The following is an 18,850-nucleotide window of genomic DNA, read 5'->3' on the forward strand; positions in this document are numbered from 1 at the left end:
CAGCGCAGTCACCAAATCTCAACCCATTTTGAGATGTTGTGAGAGCAGCTTGACCGTATGGTATGCAAAAAGTGCCCATCAAGCCAAACCAACTTGTGGGAGGGGCTTCTGGAAGCATGGGGTGAAATTTATCCAGATTTAATCAGCAAATTAACTGCTAACTGCTAGAATGCCAAAGGTCTGCAATGCTGTAATTGTTGCAAAGGAGAAAATTATTATTTCAAATAAAAATCTTTTCTTCGAACCTTGTCAATGTCTGGACTAGATTTTAAATTCATTTGGCAACTCATTTGATTAATAAAAGTGTGAGTTTTCATGGAAAACACAAAATTGTCTTAGTGACCCCAAACTTTTGAAGGGTAATGTAAGTCTCTGAAGTACGTGATTCATTCAGAACACCCAGATGAAGATTCCTTATAAAGAGGGAGATGGAGGCACTGTGGACACCGTTTGACTTGTGATCCGGCAGTGTCCATCATTTTTGCCGTGCATAAAAGTGTAGTCGGCTACAGTTTTGTGCACTTCTGAAAAGAAGGACGACGCTAAACAGAGGCCAGTTGGAATCAAGAGTAGCTCTGTAGCCTCATTAGTGAGAGGCTCCTTTGGGGGTTTCATCTGAATCACTTCACTCATTGCTCAGAGATTTAGATGGAAACCCCAAAATAAGTGTTCAGTGTTGAGCGCCATATAAAAGTGATCCCAAACAATATATAAAATATTCCCAATAAAATATTCAACTCAATAAACAAAAAAAGCAAGTCCCCGCTCTGGTCTGTCATCATTTAACGGAAATATAGGCGGCTTCCACGTTACTGGTAGTACAAAGCCTCTGGAAAAGCGAAATGGCTCCTCAACCTCTAAAAGATATTCACCAAATTCTGCGCTCCCAATCAAAATGCCCTCCTCCCTAATGAGCCCCAAAGAGTACCTAAACTCATATAGCATCCACATGTCTGGCATTTCTGAAGTGGTGAGAGCCCACGTAACTAAAGCTGGAGTCACACATAGCGACTTACCAGAGATACCGACACCGATATCAAGGTGTCAGGATCGCTGGTAAGTCGCAATGTGATCGCTGGTGAGCTGTCCCACAGACAGCTTCACCAGCGATCAGCACAGCGATGCCGAGCGCCCGACATCGCTTGCCATCCCTGTAAAAAATAGAATTAAAATAAAAAATACTGTTATTCTCACCTTCCGACGTCCCGCGCCTCCTTCCTCTCTCCATGCTCCGGTCCCAGTAATCCTTTGCGAGAAAGACATCTCGTGGTCATTCGTGCAAATGATCACTGGGACCGGAGCGTGGAGAGAGGAAGGCTGCGCGGGACGTTGGAAGGTGAGAATAACAATATTTTTTATTTTAATTCTATTTTTTACAGCTGATCGCTGGTCTCCCGCCTGTCACATGCAGCGATGCGTGCTGGCCAGCGGGAGCCCAGCGACCAAAAAAATGTCCAGAGGTTTCTTACAGCGATCAGCGATACCGGCAGGGGGGCCGCTCGCTGATCGCTGTCACACACAGCGTTCTCGCTGGTGAGATCGCTGTTATGTCACAAAAGTTGTGACTCAGCAGTGATCTCGCTAGCGAGGTTGCTGTGTGACTCCAGCTTAAGGGGTGAATGTCTCCAGAAGCACAGGCTGGGCATAACATACTGGTGACTGAAGCGTACTGGTCACTACAATGTACTGGTCAGTACATTGGCAGTTTGAAATTTTCACTCAGCAACATTCATTGCTGCTTGCTTATGGAAAAAGCCCTTGGAGTCAAAATCATCATTGCACCTGTAGATAAATTCCCAAAGGGGTAAAATTTCCAAATTAGGGTCATTTGAAGGGGTATTCTGCTCTTCTGGCAATTAGGGGCTCTGTATATGGATTACACAAACTGTTCTAGGAAAATCAGCACTTCAGGAGGCAGATAGCACTCCGGTCCTCCCGAGTTTCTCTGTATGGCTAGGTAGTACTGTGCGGCCATATGGTGTAGTGCTACATTCAGTAGAAATTGTGGCACAAATTAAGGTGCAACTTTTACCCATGTCTTGTGTGAAAAATTAAAAACTTGGGGTTAAAACATTTTAGTGGTAAAAATGTAATTTATGCTTTCTTCACTGCTCAATGGTATAAAATTCAGTGAGGCACATGTGGTGTCAATATGATCACTGCAACCCTAGATGAATTCATTGGGAGTGTTGTTTGTAAAATGAATTCACATATGGGGGTTTCTGTTGTTCTGCCACCTCAGGGGCTCAGCCAGTGGGACATGGCACCCTCAAACCATTCCAGCAAAATCAGAACTCCAGTATGGCATTTCTTCTCTTCTTAGTTTTGCATTGTGCCTCAAAAGTAGTATTTCCCTACATATGGGGTATTGATATACGCAAGAGTAATTGCACAACAAATTGTATGGTGCAATTTCTTCTGTTACCCTTATGAAAATACAAAATTTGGTGTCAAAATAACCTTTTTTTGTGGGGGAAATATGATTTTTTTTACTTTTACAGCTCAATGTTATAAACTTCTGTGAAGCATTTGGGGGTTCAAGGTGCTCACCTCACATTTAAATACATTCCATGAGGGGTCTAGTTTCTAAAATGTGATCACTTTTGGGGGGTTTCACTGTTTAGGTACATCAGGGGCTCTCCAAATGGGACATGACGTACGCTAATGATTCCAGGAAATTTTACATTCAAAAAGGCAAATGACGCTCATTCCTTTCTGAGCCTGGCCGTGCCCCCAAACAATAGTTTTTTCCCTCATATGGGGTATCAGTGTACTCAGGAGAAATTGCACAACAAATTGTATCTTGAAATTTTTCCTGTTACCCTTATGAGAATGGAGGTGGTCCCTAAAAAAATTGTTTTGTAAATTTTGTTGGAAAAAGGAGAAATCGCTGGTTAACTTTTAACCCTTATATCTTCCTATTTTAAAAAATTGTGCTGATGCTGATGTAAAGTAGACATGTGGGAAATGTTATTTATTAACTATTTTGTGTGACACATCTCTGATTTAAGGGCATAAGAATTCAAAGTTTGGAAAATGCTAAATTTTTGCAAAATTTATTTTTTCCCAAATGAAGTTAAATTGAATAAATTTTACTATCATGAAGCACAATATGTCACGAAAAGCAATCTCAGAATTAGTGGGATCCTTTGAAATGTTTTAGAGTTATTACCTCATAAAGTTACTCTGTTCAGAATTGTAAATATTGTGTTAGGCATCAGGTTCCTGCCTATGCACAGGAGGAATCTCGAGCCTTGCCTGCTGCAGTCTCCCATTCAGTCATGGCTGCAGAGGATCCTGCTGAGCAAAGACGTCATTCCCAACGCCTTACTTAAGCTAGTGCTGTCAGATTGGTTGCTGCTGCCATCCCTGGTTCAGCTATAGCAGCCTGCACTAGCCAGCGGCGAGCAGCTCCTGGGACTACAGAGCATGCCCGTGGCTCAATCTCCCATTGAAGTTCAGGGGTCACATGCTCAGGTCCCGTTCCTGTTCCAATTGGACCATCAGGAAGGTCCTGCAAGGACGCGGCTATAAAAGGTTTGCATGGCCGCTCGGCCATGCGCTAGTATAGACAGTAATTTGTAGTTGTGTATGTGATGATGGATTCATGTTCTGGTGACTGACTCATTATAACTCCCCTCCCTTGGATACGCATGGTATAGGGCAATTAGAGTTGGAGTCAGCGCCTAGTTGTGGCATTGCCTTTGCGCCACAGTGCTTCCAGCCCTCAGCACCACACTTAGCGCCAGATTGTGCCATCCAACACAAGGCACTACTGTACTGCGTCTACTGCAGCGACCGTCAGAGCGGCGCCATGCGCAAATACGGTGCTTTCCAGATCTAAACTTAGGCTGGCTAGTGGCACTTAATCCTTTTATTTATCTCTTCCTGGCACCGCAGTTGCGGTACCGAACACTAGTGTGTCTAGAGGGACTCCACCCAGTGTCTCAAGAGCAGAGTCCTGTGACAATACACCAGTGTTCACATTGCCGAGCTCTGTGAGCATTAATAGGCTACGACATTTATGTTTGGTGGTCGAGTGGCTCTGTGAGGCAACAGAATCCGCCTTGGTACACACTGGGTGAAGTTAACCCCGAGTGCCCCTCTTTTATACCACCAAATAGCATCCGCCATTACTGAGCAGCAGTCTTCCATCTCTGCACGGTGGACCCCGGGTTGCGATCACACTTCCTTATATTTTATATTTAGTGCGATCTGCAACCCTAACATATTGTCCTTAACGTGAAAACCACATTGGAGGGTAAAGGGTTAATAAACTGTTTTAAAAAATCAGTCCTAGCACAGATCCTTGCTTCTTACTATCTGCATATAGCTTCTCTAGTCTTTGCCTCTGTAGCTTCAGTATATGGCTGTTATGTAGTACAGTGTCAAATGCCTTTGCAAAGTCCAGATAAATCACACCAGCTGCATTACCAATATCCAGATTGCACTTAACTCTTCATAGAAACCCAACATGTTAGTTAGACATGACTTATTCTTCATGAATCCATGCTGGTTGTCAGTTATTATATTATTCCCTACAATATATTTCTGAAGACCATCTCTTATAATGCCCTCAAAAATTTTGCACACTACAGATTTCAGGCTTACTGGACAGTAGTTGCCTGAATCCACCTTTTTAAATTCTTAAATATTGGTAGCACATCAGCTATCATCCAGTCCTGTGACACCACCCTTGTTACAAGAGTCTAAGAATATAAAATGCAGTGGTCTGTCAATTACTGAACTCAATTTACTCAGTATCCATGGATGAATGCCATCTTGGCCTGTGGATTTGTCCATGTTTAATTTGCTCAAATGCAGGTGTACTTCTTTTAGTGTTAAACTAGTTATATCAGGTGGTAAACTTTGACTTGATGAGTTATCCCTGGAACAACTAGTTCCTTGGTGAGCACCAATGAAAAGTGTCTGTTTAATATCTCAGCCTTTTCTTTGTCCTCTATTATTATTTTGATAATATTGCCTTTTAGAGTCCTATAACATTTTTTTTTTTTCGTTTTTGGCATTGAAGAACTATTTATAAGATTTTTGGGGATTTATTTTAATGTCATTGGCGATTTGCTTCTCTGTGGATAACTTTGCCAGCTTGATTTCTTTTTTATGTTTCTTACTTAGATCTTTAAACTCCTGAAATACTCTTTCTGTTTTCTCGGCATGCAAAATTTTTAATTCCCTTTGTTTTAGTCTTATTAAACTTTGTAGTGTCTTATTTATCCATAACAGTTTATTTTTAGTGCTGTACATTTTATTACCATAGGGTATAAGTTTTTTAAAGGATTCTAGTAGTATATCCTTAAACATGACCCATTTATGGTCAGTATCCCCAGTCTACATGATTAAGCTCTTCCCTTAATTTGTTGAAATCAACTTTCCTTAAGTTTCAGGTTTTTGCATTTCCCCTTTTGAATGTTTGATTGAAAATTACTTTGGAACTCATTATATTATGGTCGCTGCTTCACAAATGCTACCTCATCTGTAGATCTGAAATTGTTTCTGGTCTATTTGATGGAACCAGATTCAGCAGAATACCTCCCCTGGTTAGCTCATCTACCAGCTTAGAGAGATAATTGTCCTGAATTGTGTAAAAAAACTTGTAGCTTTTAGCACAACCAGAAGATTCTATGTCCCATTGAATGTCTGAATAGTTAAAATCCTCCATAATAAGAACCCTATTATTATTTGCCGCCTTTTTAAATTGCTGCAGCATTTCCACTTCTACCTGTTCAGCTATATTAGGAGGCTTGTATGAAAGTCCAATTAGCAGCTTTCCATTATTGCTATCCCCATGTACATTTACCCATACTGACTCTACATTGTCGCTGTTCCCCCCCCAAGGTCGTCATTGAGCACAGATCTTAAGTCCAAAACAGCCGACATGTTCTGGAAAAGATGTGGGCTTACCGCTGGAGCCCTCATCAAAGGGAGGGAGTCCAACATATTATGCCCGATGTTGAAAAGGGGCTAATTCCACAGCGCTTTACAGACATTATCATCCATGTCCCCATTAGGGATTACAATCTAGATTCCCTGTCAGGCTGGTTTTACACTTATAGCATTTTTTTCAGTCCATTATTGCGGCCTGTTTTCGTGGGCCGTATCGCCGCATTTTTTGTGGTGCACCACAATAACGGGCCACAAAAAATGTTTGTGGATTGGCTTTTTTTTTCTTCCAATACTATGGAAATAGTATTGGAAAAAAACTGGCGTTCTGCAAAACCGGAAGTGACGGCATGCCGTAAAAACAAACTTCCATTTGTTTTTGCGGCCCCATTGAGTTACAATGGGGGCCGTGTCCGTACGCCATGAAAAAGATTGAGCAAGCTCGATCTTTTTTCACGGTCGCAAAAGCGGCCCTCACGGCTGTATGGCACACGGCGCACCCTGTAATTTTTGCGGGCAGATTTTGCAGCCCCATAGAAATGCATTGGGGCCGCAAAATCGGCCTGCAAAAATATGGTAAGTGTAAAACCAGCCTCAGTGTGTCTTTGGAGTGTGTGAGGAAACAAGATTACCCAGAGGAAACCCACACAAACAAGAGGAGAACATACTAGCTCCTTTCAGATATTATCTTTGGTGGTTTTTTAACCGAGGACCCCAGCTCTGAAAGGCTTCAGTGCTAACCACTGAGCCACCATGAGTCAACCAATAAGAAAAAGTATTTTAGATGCTTGTATGTTTTATTAGAACATCTATGATTGCATACAGCCTTCTATGTACAACATTGTGTTATGTCCTTTTCTATACTAAATAAAAATATACAGTACATAATATACATACCAGCTATGAATATTACATTTGACTGCTCACTTTATAACTAAGTTGTTACATGGTTGTTGCTTTTTTATGGAGTGAGCTGTCTCTTATATCAAGATAGTTATTTATCGAAATATGGCAAACAAGTAAAAGAATTTAGAAAACATTGCGATCTTCTCAACATAATATGGACTTTATAATAATGTCTCCAGAGCTTAGTCATATCCATGGTCTGTAACAGAATTTTTTTTAAATGTAATACCTCTTCTGATTGTAGACAATAAATACCAATTTATATATCCTAGATCATTTTGCTGTATTTTGTGATATACATGTAAATAAGCATTTCTTCACCACAGCCTAAGCAATTCACAGTGATTATTTGAAGATAGGAAGAAACATTGAAACTAATTTCCATATATTGTACACAACAGCCTCCAGCATGTGCAGGCATGTACAAGTAAAGTTATTTATGACTCTCAATCAAGAGCCTAACACACCATAAAAGGTCACACATCAGGCAACTGAATAAGAGATTTTTCTAGTATAAATCCAAGGACTTCTGTACAGGCTGTTTTATGGTCATATTTAATGCTTTGCTATAAAGTTATTTATTACATTTTATGTGTTATTTTTGCTTTAGTTATTTACCAAGAATGTTGATTTTTTTTTTTGGAGAAGTATGTATTTAATTTAGAAAATATAAATGTTTTCTTTTGTTTGTTACATCACTTCTTCTTATAGCTGAAAACTTGACGTTTTATGTAAAATATCTTTTAAAAAATATTTACAATATATTTTTTATTCTTGTTGTGATTATTGTTATTTAAAATCGTGAAGTTTTTACAAAGGCCACAGAACTTCATAATAGGCTAATACTTGGTGTTCTGTGGAAGTTATTTTACAAAGGTCTTCTCATTATCATCACAGACAGGATCACAATGAAAACTATCAAGTTGTAAGCAAATTACAGAATTTAATACTGACAAAAGATGATGAGGATAGCTCACCTCCTAGAATGCTAAAATTTTATCTCATTTGAACTGAGGAAGGTGCAGATGATGCATCTATAATATAGGTGCTGAAATGCACCCATGTTACTAGCATATGAAAATAGTTCTTATTTTCGCTCTTTGTTTCACTGCAGCCATTTGGTAAATTCAAAAAAGTTCTTTTTTTTTCTCATTAATGTACACTCTTCACCCCATCTTGACTGAAAAAAAACAGAAATGTAGACATTTTTGCAAATGTATTAAAAAAGAAAAACTGAAATATCGCATGGTCATAAGTATTCAGACCCTTTGTTCAGACACTCATATTTAAGTCACATGCTGTCCATTTCCTTGTGATCCTCCTTGAGATGGTTCTATTCCTTCATTGGAGCACAGCTGTGTTTAATTAAACTGATATGACTTGATTTGGAAAGGCACACACCTGTCTATATAAGACCTCACAGCTCACTGTGCATGTCAGACCAAATGAGAATTATGAGGTCAAAGGAACTGGCCAAGGAGCTCAGAGACAGAATTGTGGCAAGGCACACATCTGGCCAAGGTTCCAAAAGAATTTCTGCAGTACTCCAGGTTCCTAACAGCATAGCGATCTCAATAATCCTTAAATAGAAGAAGTTTGGGACCATCAGAAGTTTCCCTAGGCCTGGCTGTCCAGTCAAACTGAGCAATCGTGTGAGAAGAGCCTTAGTGAGATAGGTAAAGAAGAACCCAAAAATCACTGTGGCTAAGCTTCACAGATGCAGTAGGGAGATGGGAGACAGTTCCACAAAGTCAACTATCACTGCAGCCCTCCACCAGTGGGGCCTTTACGGCAGAGTAGCCGGATGGAAGCCTCTCCTCAGTGCCAGACATATGAAAGCCCTCATTGAGTTTGCTAAAAAAAGACATGAAGAACTCCCAGACTATGGGAAATAAGATTCCCTGGTCTGATGAGATGAAGATAGAACATTTTGGTCATAATTCTAAGTGGTATGTATGTAGAAAACCAGGCACTGCTCATCATCTGCCCAATACAATCCCAGCAATGAAACATGGTGGTGGCAGCATCATGTAATGGGGTTGTTTTCAGCAGCAGGGACAGGACGACTGATTGCAATTGAAGGAAACATGAATGAGGCCTAGTACAGAGATATTTTAGATGAAAATCTCTTCCAGAGTGTTCTGGACCTCAGGCTTGGCTGAAGGTTAACTTTCCAAGGAGACAATGACCGTAAGCACACAGCTAAAATAACAAAGGAGTGGCTTTGGTACAACTCTGTGACTATTTTTCACTGGCCCAGCCAGAGCCCTGACCTAAGCCCAATTGAGCATCTCTGGAGGGACCTGAAAATGGCTGTCCACCAACATTCACCATCCAATCTGACAGAATTGGAGAGGATCTGCAAGGAAGAATGAGGATCCCCAAATCCAGGTGTGAAAAACTTGTTGCATCATTCCCAAGAAGAGTCATGGCTGTACTAGCTCAAAAGGGTGCTTCTACTCAATACCGAGCAAAAGGTCTGAATACTTATGACCATGTGATATTTCAGTTTTTCTTTTTTAATAAATTTGCAAAAATTTCTACATTTCTGTTTTTTCAGTCAAGATGGGGTGCAGAGTGTACATTAATGAGAAAAAAAATGAACTTTTTTGAATTTACCAAATGGCTGCAATGAAACAGAGTGAAAAATTTAAAGGTGCCTGAATACTTTCCATACCCACTGTATATTAGGTATTGGTTGTTTATAGGAAAAAATATTTTCAATTCCAGCTGCGTAAAAATTATCTTCTTTTATTAAATCATGCTAAAATAAACATATAATTATATGCTCTCCAAAAAGTGCCAAAACCACGGAAAAAGGCAACACATTTCGATCTGAGCGATCTTTGTCTAAGCCATGCCAATATCTGTGCATACCCCTCTATATAAAGGGAATTCACCAATAGTGATACATTCCAAGATCATATGACACATCAGAAAAGGTTCTTTACAAATTAAAAACATCAACCATTGTACATAAAACACGAAAACAAATAAAAAGAAAATTTCACATTAACAATAATGCAACATTAAATCGTTTTGTTTATTTAAACCACCAGTAAATCTAGTATTTAAATGGTAAATCCAAAAGGCTTCTCAAGTGTGAAGACGCCACCTGGCATATCCTCCACAAAAAGGTGTATTAACATGTTCAATTCCTTGAACTTGAAAATATGCCGTGTTTTGAGCATGATGGGTGATAAAATGCTCCGCAAGATATATACTTAAGAGTTCCACCATGGATATTATCCCATGCAAGTAGAAAGTTTTCCACACAAACATTTATTAAGCATTGGCAAGCAGAATTTTTCTATTTAAATAATTATTAATTTCATACTTTATGCCTCTATGAATCAATATTTTGTGATACCTATGATCAACTGGTAAGTGTCTAACTTGAAACCCTTGTTCTATTTACTGTGGCTGCATCTTGAGGCACCTTATCTTTTAATTCTTAATATGTCTTTTTTGTACCAATACAAATATAATCTTTTCTTATAAATTGTTGTGAACTCTCTTAATCCGACTTTTGAGGCAAGGCTCCCTCTGGTGGATACTGCTGGTAGTGGAGCTGGTCAACATGATGTTAATCCAACAGCTGCAGAAAATAATTGGAAGAGTGGGGGTAGTGACTGGGACTACTTAAGCTAGCAGACTTCTCTCAGTGGCTGCCGGTGATACTCCTTTCTTATTGAGGATTTCTGTCTCCTGCTTGATCCTGCATTTTTCAGCTAAGTGTCATTTGCTAAACCCTTTGCATCTGATTTTGCCTTGCTATCAGGGGTAAGCTTGCTCCCCCAGGGGCTGCTGGCTCCTGCCCTGTATTTTTGTATCTTGTGTTTGTTTGCTCAGTCCCCTGCTGTATTAGCCTGTTGCTAGCCGCCAGTTAACACCTGAGTGCTGATATAGTGGGGGAGAGGTTTGTGCAAACCTCAGTATTTTTGTACATCAGTCGTGTTGGAATTGTTAGGGTTTTTGCGTGATTGCAGACAGTGCCTTTTCTGTCCTGTCCTATCTAGTCAGTGAGGGCCCCATCATTTGCTCAGTCTATTTTCTGTCTGTGTTTGTGCTTCATCTTGTCTCACCGACAATATATGTTTGGAGGCTGTCTATTCCTTTGGGGGATCGGCTCCGGGGCAGTTTAGATTTCACCTTTTTGTCTTTAGGCTTAGTTAGTCCTCTGGCTGTGACGAAGCGTCTAGGGCAAAGTAGGAACACTCCACGGCTACTTGTGTTGTTAAGATCAGGGGTCTGCAATCCGCTGAGCGACCAACCTCTCTGGTATTCTGGTGGCATAGCCTATTGCGCTCTCCTCCTCGGTGACCCATTCATAACAATAAATCTTTTCTTTCACACTTCTTGATTCTGGATTAATTTCTAAAAATAGTGTTTTCAATATACAGTAGTAGTATTTTTTTATTAATGGAATTATATTGCTATCTACTCCTTGATATTTTTTATTGTTGAAATATAATCTCCAATTTACAGAACTTTCTGTTTAGTTAGTATTCTTTAGCTATGTCAGACTTGGGTACTAATGGTCCACCAGTAACTTTGATTCTGGGGTCCCACTTTTCATCAAAATGCAAATATTATTGGCCAGAGGTAGAGTATGCTGTGTGGATTGTAGGCACTTCTAATGTAATGTCTATGTAATTTCAGCTTATGCTTTCATAAAATACAAAAGGTAGTTTGTAAAATAAATATGATGCTGCTTTTATCTGTGCATCTTGCATCAATGCCAAGCACTACTCTTGCGGGGGGCCCACCGAGTAATTCACCTTTTCTCCTTATGGGCCAGTCCTCGCCTGTTCTTGATGAATATGTTTAGTTAATAGAGTTGTCTTATACTCTAAAACTTTTCTTAATCAATGACAATCCTAACTTTAATATACTAAACTTTCCCGTTCTAGTGATAAAGCTTCAACCTGTTCATACATTGTAATGTTCTTTTAGGGTCAATCTATTAGCAACACCTTGCCATACATCGATCAACAGGATTTGCCACGTGTTGGTTGCACCTGTGAAGTGTCAAAGTAGTAGAAAACTAGCGAAAATATGAAGTTCCTATAAAATCATAACATTTTTGGAAAGCATTCATCTCTCTTTTACAGGTCCTCCAACACCAAAGTAACGATTCTCAAAAAAATAGAACACCCCTTGTTTTTATTTTGGCCTAATCACAATAGTTTCCATAGAGACCTTGCAGTCTTATTCTAAACTAATTGCTCCATTATATTTATCAGCTTGCAATATGATGTAATTTATATTTTTTTAATATTAATAAAAATCATAATTATTATTTTTTTTACAGGAACCAAAACAAGCCTTTCCTTTTATTTATGTCATACATTCAAGTACACACAGCTCTTTATGCTTCTGCTGAATTTAAAGGTAAAAGCAAACATGGAATTTATGGGGATGCTGTTGAAGAAGTGGACTGGAGTGTAGGTGAGCTCATTTATCTAGCAGTATGAAACTTAGATATAAGAAATGCTATATTTTGTAATGTTGAAAGAAAAAAAAATCATGATGATAATTGTATTTTTGTTATTTATCCCATGAATAACCGCCAATATGTCTTTTTACTGACGTGAGATATAAGAGAATAGCCTCCCCATACAGGAGACAATCCAGCAGCTTTCAGCTGTACACCATAGCTAACAACTTGCTGCATTAGCCACGATCAGTGGTGGCACCGTCCATATCTGTTTAACCCCTTAGATGCTGCTGTCAATAGTGATTACTTCTTACAAATGGTTAACAGTGTGGGGGCTTCCTCTTTATCCCCATCGGCACCCTGAGATCATGATTGTGTGGTCCTGATGTTTGCCATGGCAATTCATGGCCAAATAGTGGCCTTACAGTCTGCCGGTTACAGTGGCCTGTTCTGAAGTCAGCAACATCTAAGAGTTAAAAATACATATTTTCATTCCTGTCATGTCACTTTGCATTCATTTCTTAACCTCACCTGAAGGGTTAATACACTACCTGATAGACGTTTTCAATATGTCGGGGGGATGCTGTTTTTAAAATGGTATCAAGTTTGTGGGCTTTCCAATATCTAGGACCCCAAAAGTCTCTTCAAACCTGTATAGGTCCTTCAAAAAATAAGTTTTGTAAATTTCCTTGAAAAAATGAAAAATTTCTGCTACATTTTTAAACTTCCTAAAAGGATAACAAAATAAAATAACATTTTACAAATGGTGGTGATGTAAAGTCGACATGTGGGAAATGTTATTTAATGTTTTTGTGTGGTATGACTATCTGGATTAAAGGGATAATCACTCAAAGTTTGAAAATTGCAATTTTTTACATTTTTGTCAAATTTCTGATATTTGTAATAAATAAACACAACATATAAACATAAATTTACCGTTAACATAAAGTACAACATGTCACGAAAATAAAATCTCAAAATCATTGGATTATGCTGAAGCATTCCTGAGTTATTACCACATAAAGAGACACTGGTCAGATTTCAAAAATTTGCCCCCGTCACTAAGGGCTTAAAATGTACATGTGATACAGCTCTACAGCAGTTTTTAATGTTTTAACCAATGAAACAATAGAAAAAATGTGGGATATGACCGACTGAAATGGATTACTCTCTACTATCCTGCTGTTCGCAACACTATAAAAATAGCTTTCAGCACTGGTATATTAATACTGTATATAATGAATTTGAAGTTGAAGAGGAGAGTCACTGATGAATTTTTGGGGGAGAAACAGTAGGTAATAAAGTGGGGGGGGGCAGTGGATATTAAATTGGGAGGGGAAAGCAGTCACCAGATAGGGAAGAACTGAATTAATGAAAATGACTCAGATTTCACTGGTAGGTCATTAGATGAAAATATTTATTCTGCATTTATGCTGTGTGGTTTGCCTGTGGGACTCATCATTTTCTTGCTGAAAGGTGACTCCCAGACTTTGTGACCTCCAACAGAGTGACTTGCAGACTTTTCTCTACAATCTGCTGCTCCAGAACTCTCCACATTTGACTTTCTTTGAAGTCCATTGGCTCATTTATGACTACACTAACCATGTAGCAGAAAGCTTAATAGCATATATATGCCAAGAGCAAAGTACTACTGATGAATATTAAACTGTGCTACAGTACTATACAATAGTCATCAATGAAATGACCGGGTTTGCCATCATCACTTCCATACTGGACTTTCAGTCCAAATCAAGGCCAAGTTAGCACATTTTCCTCCTCCGTACCCCTTGACTCAGGTTGGTTTCACACTTGCGCTTTTTTGCGCTGTATTTTAGCGCTAAAAAATGCATGCGTTTTTTTCCTATATTTTGCATGGGATGCGCGTATGCGCGCATACACATGCGTTTGTATGCGTTTTTCCGCGCATGCGTTTTTTGTGGTGTGCACTCGGGCGCACAAAATGCATCCTGTTGCATTTTTTGGGTGTCCGACTTGCCTCAAAAAAAACGCATGCGCGCGCAATGCGTTTTTTTTACAGCAAGACACCCATTATAAGTCTATGGGTGCGCATATGTGCGCATTGCCATGCTCATGTATGCGTTTTTTTGCGCATGCGTTTTTTTGTTGACCATTAGTTAGACAATGGAATTTAGGGGTTTGGGTTAGAGTTAGGGTTAGTTAAGGGGGGTTAGGGTTAGGGTTTGGGTTAGGGTTAGTATGGTTTGGTTAAGGGTTAGGGTTTAGGGTTAGTTAGGGTTTAGGGTTAGGGTTAGGGTTTGGGTAGGGTTTGGTTAAGGGTTAGGGTTAGTATGGTTTGGGTCAGGGTTAGGGTTAGGGTATGGTTTGGTTAAGGGTTAGGGTTAGGGTCAGGGTTAGGGTTAGTAAAGTCATGGTTTGGGTTAGTGTGAGGTGCCAACTAATGTTGGAAAAAGACGCAAACGCGGTAAAAATGCACTAAAAACGCATACAAACGCATAAAAACGCTGCGTTTTTTTCATGCATGCTCATAAAAATGCTTGAAAAAAATGCAGCATTTGTATGCATTTGTATGCGTTTTTTCCATGCGTTTTTTTGCGGGGAAAAACGCGCTGCAAAAAAAAAGCAAGTGTGAAAGTAGCCTCAGCCATATCCTTTGCAGATTTGGCAGTTACTTTAAGGCAGACAGGAATGTACTGCTAATTTTTTCATGTCCACCTAAGACTCAAGTGCCTGCTATACTTATTAAGAAGCCCATGCAGAGCAGTCCCAAAAATAATGTGGCACCCCTGAGGCTTCAGTCGCCACAGAGGTACCGCACCTTCTCCTAAGGTGTAGTGTTGTGAGTTCATTTTCCCCTTCATTACTGAGGCCCGAGGAACTCCCTCTTCTGGTAAAGAAAGGTAGTGAGCCTGATTGTCAAACACCTGAGGCTGATGATTGTGACTGGCTGAGTGGAGTTATGGACTGGATATAATGCTGCCGACGCCCTTCTGCCCTGCGGGTGATTTCTCTGTGGGATCCTTGGAGACCAGTCTGAATTCCTGCTCCTCCAAAGCTAAGTTTGCTGCTTGGCCTTTTGCTTTTGTGCTTTGACTTTGTTTTTGCTTTGTTTTTCTGGATTTCTGCCATTCCCTTCTGGGGTGTGCTGAATTCATTTAGCTCTGTCTTGTGAAAATACCTGAGTGCTGATTCAGTTTTTGAAGCCTAGCTGCTTCGGGGCCTTTTTCATATCAGCTGGTTGGCTTATGTCTTTGATAGGGTTTTGGCAGATTGCAGACAGCAGCCTTCCTTTCCTATCTAGGTAGTTTTGGGGCCCCGTCTTTGCTCAGTCTATCTTTCTGTCTGTGTTAGTATTTTCATCTTGCTTCACCGTCATTATATGTTGGGGGCTGCCTATTGCTTTGGGGTCTGCTCTGGGGCAGTTTAGATTCCCCCTTTCATTCTTTAGGCCTATGTATTTCTCCGGCTGTGATCAAGGGGTCTAGGGCATCGTAGGAACCCCCCACGGCTACTGCTAGTTGTGTTGATAGGTTCAGGGGTCTGCAATCTGATAGTTGCCAACTTCTCTGGTTTTCTGGACTTAGCTTGTATTTCTGCTTTTGCCTCCTACGGTGACTCATTCATAACAGTGTAGTGCCCCACCATCCAGGTATGGTGGGAACTCCTGACCACGCTCCACACCTGCATTCCACACACAGGATAGTTCAGTGGGGCCACCTAACAGCTACAGGCTGGGGGTTGGCAGAGCACCCCTCGTGGAACCCTGCTTTGTAACACAAGATGTGCTGGGAGGCGGGTGGAGTTGGATGATATAAAAGAGAGGGAAAGTGTAGGATTTGAGTTCAGTCTGGGAGAGACCCAGAAGGGGTCAGTCTGGGGAGAGACCCAGGGAAGAAAGCAGGCTGACAGCGGGTTAGCCTGAGAGGAACTCAAGGCAGAGGAAGGCAGTCAGACAGGAGAGGCTGAGGACTGGTCTTAGTGGAACGAGCTTCTCAGGGAAGGAAGAGAAGGAGAAAGAGATGTAGACTGAAGACTACAGATTCCATAAGAGAGAGAGAGAACAGATCAGAACGAAGGAGAAGGAGAACAGAGAGGAGGAGTGGGTTGGATAGGAACCCTGCCTATGGGTTCTCAACGCAAAGGCCGGGGCCCGATCCCCGAGGTTGTTTGGATCTTTATATCCGGCAACAGACACCGGAGGAGTAGTGAGCCGCTAATGCCTTACTCCCACCATAGACTTGGGACACAACAGCGAAACGGATAGAGCCGGGACTCAGGAGAGGAGACCCCGAAGCAGGCTACAGCTGTCTGTCATACAAGTAGAGACTAGGAATATCTAGAGAGAGGCATTCCAGGGTAACTAAGTACTGGAGTGCTTCGCACCTAAAGGCGCATTTGAGGAGTCGTTCAGTGAAGGTACATATTGGCGGAGTGTGGAAGGGAGAGTCCTGTCCTGCCTGGAGGTTGGCTGGAGCCCTGACCTGGAGAACACAGTACGGAGGCAGACAGTGGTGTGAACTGCAAACAGTGAGTAAAGTTTTGGAACCGCATACTCTGGTGTCCTCCAGTTATTCCCGCATCGCTATACCTGGGTAGCAACATCTACACCATCCTGTGCCTCTCCTCATCCATTGCACCTACACTGCCCTGGGACTACAGCTCCACCTGTGGGGAGCTATACCATCTCTGCTGCACCACACCATCAGTCCCAGAGGATCTGTACGCAGCGTTGGCTAACACCTCACTTGCCAAATACCACGGGTGGCGTCACGAACTATACCAATAAACTCTAACACCTTTAACACCACCGCCATTGATATTGATATTGGGCGCCCAGGGCTACGGACCGGGTCATCGCTGCTGTGACACATTCCCCTGACACCAGTCCGGTACCGAGTACCCCACAGCCCTGGGAGGGCGACCCAATAACATGGGATCAAACAACTAAAAAATGATCTATGTAGCTACTATGAATTGTGTGAACATAAAATAAGTGCCTGCACAAAGCAACAACTGGTAGGGAAACACCAACACCTATGTGGGACCACCTAGATGCACAGGTATCGCTTTATAATTTTCAAAATTATTTCTTCTTACTTGTTTATCTTATCTAGAAAAATATGTGTGGCTAAGGGTATGTGCACATGTTGCTGATTTGCTGTGGATCTGCTGCAGATTTCCTAGTGATTTACAGTACAATGTAAATCTATGGAAAAAAAAATGCTGTGCACATGCTGCGGAAAAATCTGTGCGGAAACGCAGTATGTCATTTATTTGTGCGGATTCCGCAGCGTTTTTACACCCACAGGTGTAAAAACGCATGCCAAATCCGCACTAAATCCGCAAGAAATCCACAGGAAAAACGTGCGGATTTTGACCTGCGAATTCTGCTAAAAATAGCAGATTCTGCGTGGAAAATTCCACACACGAATCCACAACGAGTGCACATACCCTTAAAGTTTTTATTGATTTTGGTTCTGCAGAAAGTGTTGTTGTTGCCAAAGTGTCAAAAGACCTTGGTTTGCTTTTGCTAAATTTTTTTCCTTTGAAAGTCACTGCTATTGATAATATATTGCTCACCCAGAATGTGGTGAAGAATATCACCAAAAACATTTCCTTGCTTATTGGTACTTTACATTTTGAATAATTCATTTTTTTGTTCTTGAAAATCTTTCTGCCACTGTGTTCTTGGGGATGCCTCGGTTATGTAAATGTGATGTGGTTATAATGTCAGAACAAATGTATGTCCTTATCGGAGAATTGTTTAAAAGTTTTACCTACAGGCATACCTAAAATATTAAGATTTTCACAAGGTTAATAGGAAAAAATGGGCTTCAAAATTTGTTGCACATTTTCTCCTAAGCATGCCAATAACTCAAATATGATCAAAAATATATATTCATGAATAGTGCAAATCTCAGACAGAAAGGAATACATATTGGATTGCACATTTTGGTGGAATTGTTTTTGGATGCCATCTCACATTGGCAGAGAGCCTGAGGTATCAGAACAGCAGAAACCACTCATAGGTAACTAGTGATGAGCGAGTATACTTGTTGCTCGGGTGTCCTCCGAGTATTTTGGCGTGCTTGGAGATTTAGTTTTTGTCATCTCATCTGCATGATTTGCAACTTGCAGACAGGCTGAATACATGTGGGAATTCCCTAACAAACACTCATTCTACACATGTATTCAAGCTGTCTAGCAGTCGCAAATCATGCAGATAAGACAATGAAAACTAAATCTCCGAGCACGCTAAAATACTAGGAGGACACCCAAGCATGCTTGGGAAAACCCGAGCAGCAAGTATACGTGCTCATCACTATAGGTAACCCTATTTTACAAACTACACCTCTCAGTGACTTCATCTAGAGGTGTAGTGAGCATATTGACTCCATAGGTGTTTCAAAGACATTTATACCACTGGACGGTGAAGAAGAAATAATTACATTATTACAACTAAAATCTTGAGTTCTCCTAAACACAGAAATACCCCTTATTTGATTGTAAAGTAATGGTTGTCCACACAGGAGGACTCGGGAAAGAAAGAGCACCATTTGACTTTTGGAGCTCAGATTTTGCTATAATAGTTTTTGGTCTGCGTTTGCAGAGCTCCTAAGTGCC

General features: G+C 40.7%; 1 protein-coding gene across 3 annotated transcripts in view; it reads left to right on the forward strand.

Moving 5' to 3' along the window:
* Positions 1-18,850, forward strand: part of STS (steroid sulfatase) — a 345,407-nt gene that overhangs the window by 117,006 nt on the left and 209,551 nt on the right. For all 3 annotated transcript variants that reach the window (XM_073565968.1, XM_073565969.1, XM_073565967.1), the window contains one exon: positions 12,122-12,258. In XM_073565968.1, the coding sequence (XP_073422069.1) occupies positions 12,122-12,258 (137 nt within the window). The remainder of the gene's footprint in view (positions 1-12,121; positions 12,259-18,850) is intronic.

The sequence above is a fragment of the Dendrobates tinctorius genome, unplaced genomic scaffold (assembly GCF_039654945.1).
Source record: "Dendrobates tinctorius isolate UK_male_01 unplaced genomic scaffold, ASM3965494v1 ptg000016l, whole genome shotgun sequence".
Taxonomy (NCBI): Eukaryota; Metazoa; Chordata; class Amphibia; order Anura; family Dendrobatidae; genus Dendrobates; species Dendrobates tinctorius.